The 1,445-nt window shown below is 39.1% G+C and overlaps 1 protein-coding gene across 11 annotated transcripts in view; it reads left to right on the forward strand.

Moving 5' to 3' along the window:
* The first annotated feature begins 671 nt into the window (after nt 1-671).
* The window catches only part of LOC111664543 (nuclear factor 1 X-type-like), a 104,810-nt gene continuing 104,036 nt past the window's right edge, over nt 672-1,445 (forward strand). For all 11 annotated transcript variants that reach the window (XM_087177344.1, XM_023419194.2, XM_023419196.2 and 8 more), the window contains exon 1: nt 672-750. In XM_087177344.1, the coding sequence (XP_087033470.1) occupies nt 715-750 (36 nt within the window). In that variant the 5' untranslated portion in view covers nt 672-714. The remainder of the gene's footprint in view (nt 751-1,445) is intronic.

A 1,445-nucleotide genomic window follows, 5' to 3' on the forward strand; every position in this document is an offset into this window, starting at 1 on the left:
GCTCCGGGCCCTGCCAGAACCCTGCCTGCCTGCCTGCTTGACTTAGAATACAAATGAAGCTCCCTGAATGCACACTTACACACACATGCATGCATACACACTGGTACTTACAGACAGTCTGGCTGGGGATGTATAGTGTAAGAGTTGTTAGCAGGCGCTGTGCTTTCTGGGGAGAAATGAAACAAGCATAGGTTATAAGGCTGTCTGACAACAGCACAGGTACATTTTAGGAAGCAAGAAAATCCATGTTTGATCGGGGTGATTTCAGGACATGATCGTTCACAAATGCCTGTCCAGAAGTTTTTTTCTTTTTCTTTCTTTTTTTTTATTTTTTATAAATGCATTATTTCTTAGGACTAGTGTAGTTCAACATTTGTCAAACAACAGCAAATGCCAGATATAACATTGTTTTTTGTAAATTATGAAAGAAATTCAATGATTAAAATGTTTTAATATTCACTATTCATTGCAAGCTTATTCTTCCTACTGGAACCAAAGTAACAGGTTCAAGCAGCCATTAAATGAGCAAACGTGAGGATTTCTGGTGACGTAGTGCCAAACATGGTTGAGATCTGCTTCTTAAAGGAGTCACTAATATTATGACAAAATCACTGTGCTACTAAGTTAATAAGATTTTAACTAAATAACCATTTCTCTGTCTTTTAGGCTACTGACACCTACCTGGTAAACGACGATCCTGCTAGAGGCCCCGGGATGCCTGAATGTTTCCTCGTGTCTGATACATATAGGGTATATATAAACACACAAACACACGCACACTACAACCTCTCTACATCTGTCCTTGTGATTGTATCGATGTCTCAAGATTTATTTCCTGGACACACAAACAAGCCCGGTTCATTAAGAATAATCTCCTTTTTCCTCTGTAAAGATTTACTGCAGTTGAGAGGAGGAGGGCGTTCAGAGTACAAAAGACTCAGCAGAGCGTGCTGCAGAATCATTTTTACACGGTCACACTTCACCATGGGGATGTTAACCACTATATTATCTTCATTCTTCAGATCTTGAATTGGAAGTGCTGGGGTTAATGTGTCCAGGAAACACATCCACACATTTTTGAGTGTTGACACTTTGTTGTTAGCATGCTTTTATATCCATTTCCTGTATATATAAAACAAAAAATCTCCCATATGTCAGCATGAATGTCCTGCACTCATCTGTCTGACTGTGATGATGTGTGGCGACAGTGCGCTGCAAAAACACTGCATTTCCTCATAATCTCAACTTTTCTGTGACATGTATTTTTACAAGGTATTATTAACGCTTGTCAGACGTTTGGCTTTGTTGCAGAGTCGCATTTTCTTTACACCAGTCAGCAGCCAGTTAAAACAAAACAAAATACAAAATGTCACCGAACTGATTTTTTTTTTTTTTTGCAGGATGCTTTCTGTGTGTGACGTATACTGCTTGTGGTCACTTTCATA

Source organism: Seriola lalandi, unplaced genomic scaffold, assembly GCF_002814215.2.
Source record: "Seriola lalandi dorsalis isolate HSWRI2012SDOR001 ecotype SW California unplaced genomic scaffold, Sedor1 jcf7180002054591, whole genome shotgun sequence".
Classification (NCBI taxonomy): Eukaryota; Metazoa; Chordata; class Actinopteri; order Carangiformes; family Carangidae; genus Seriola; species Seriola lalandi.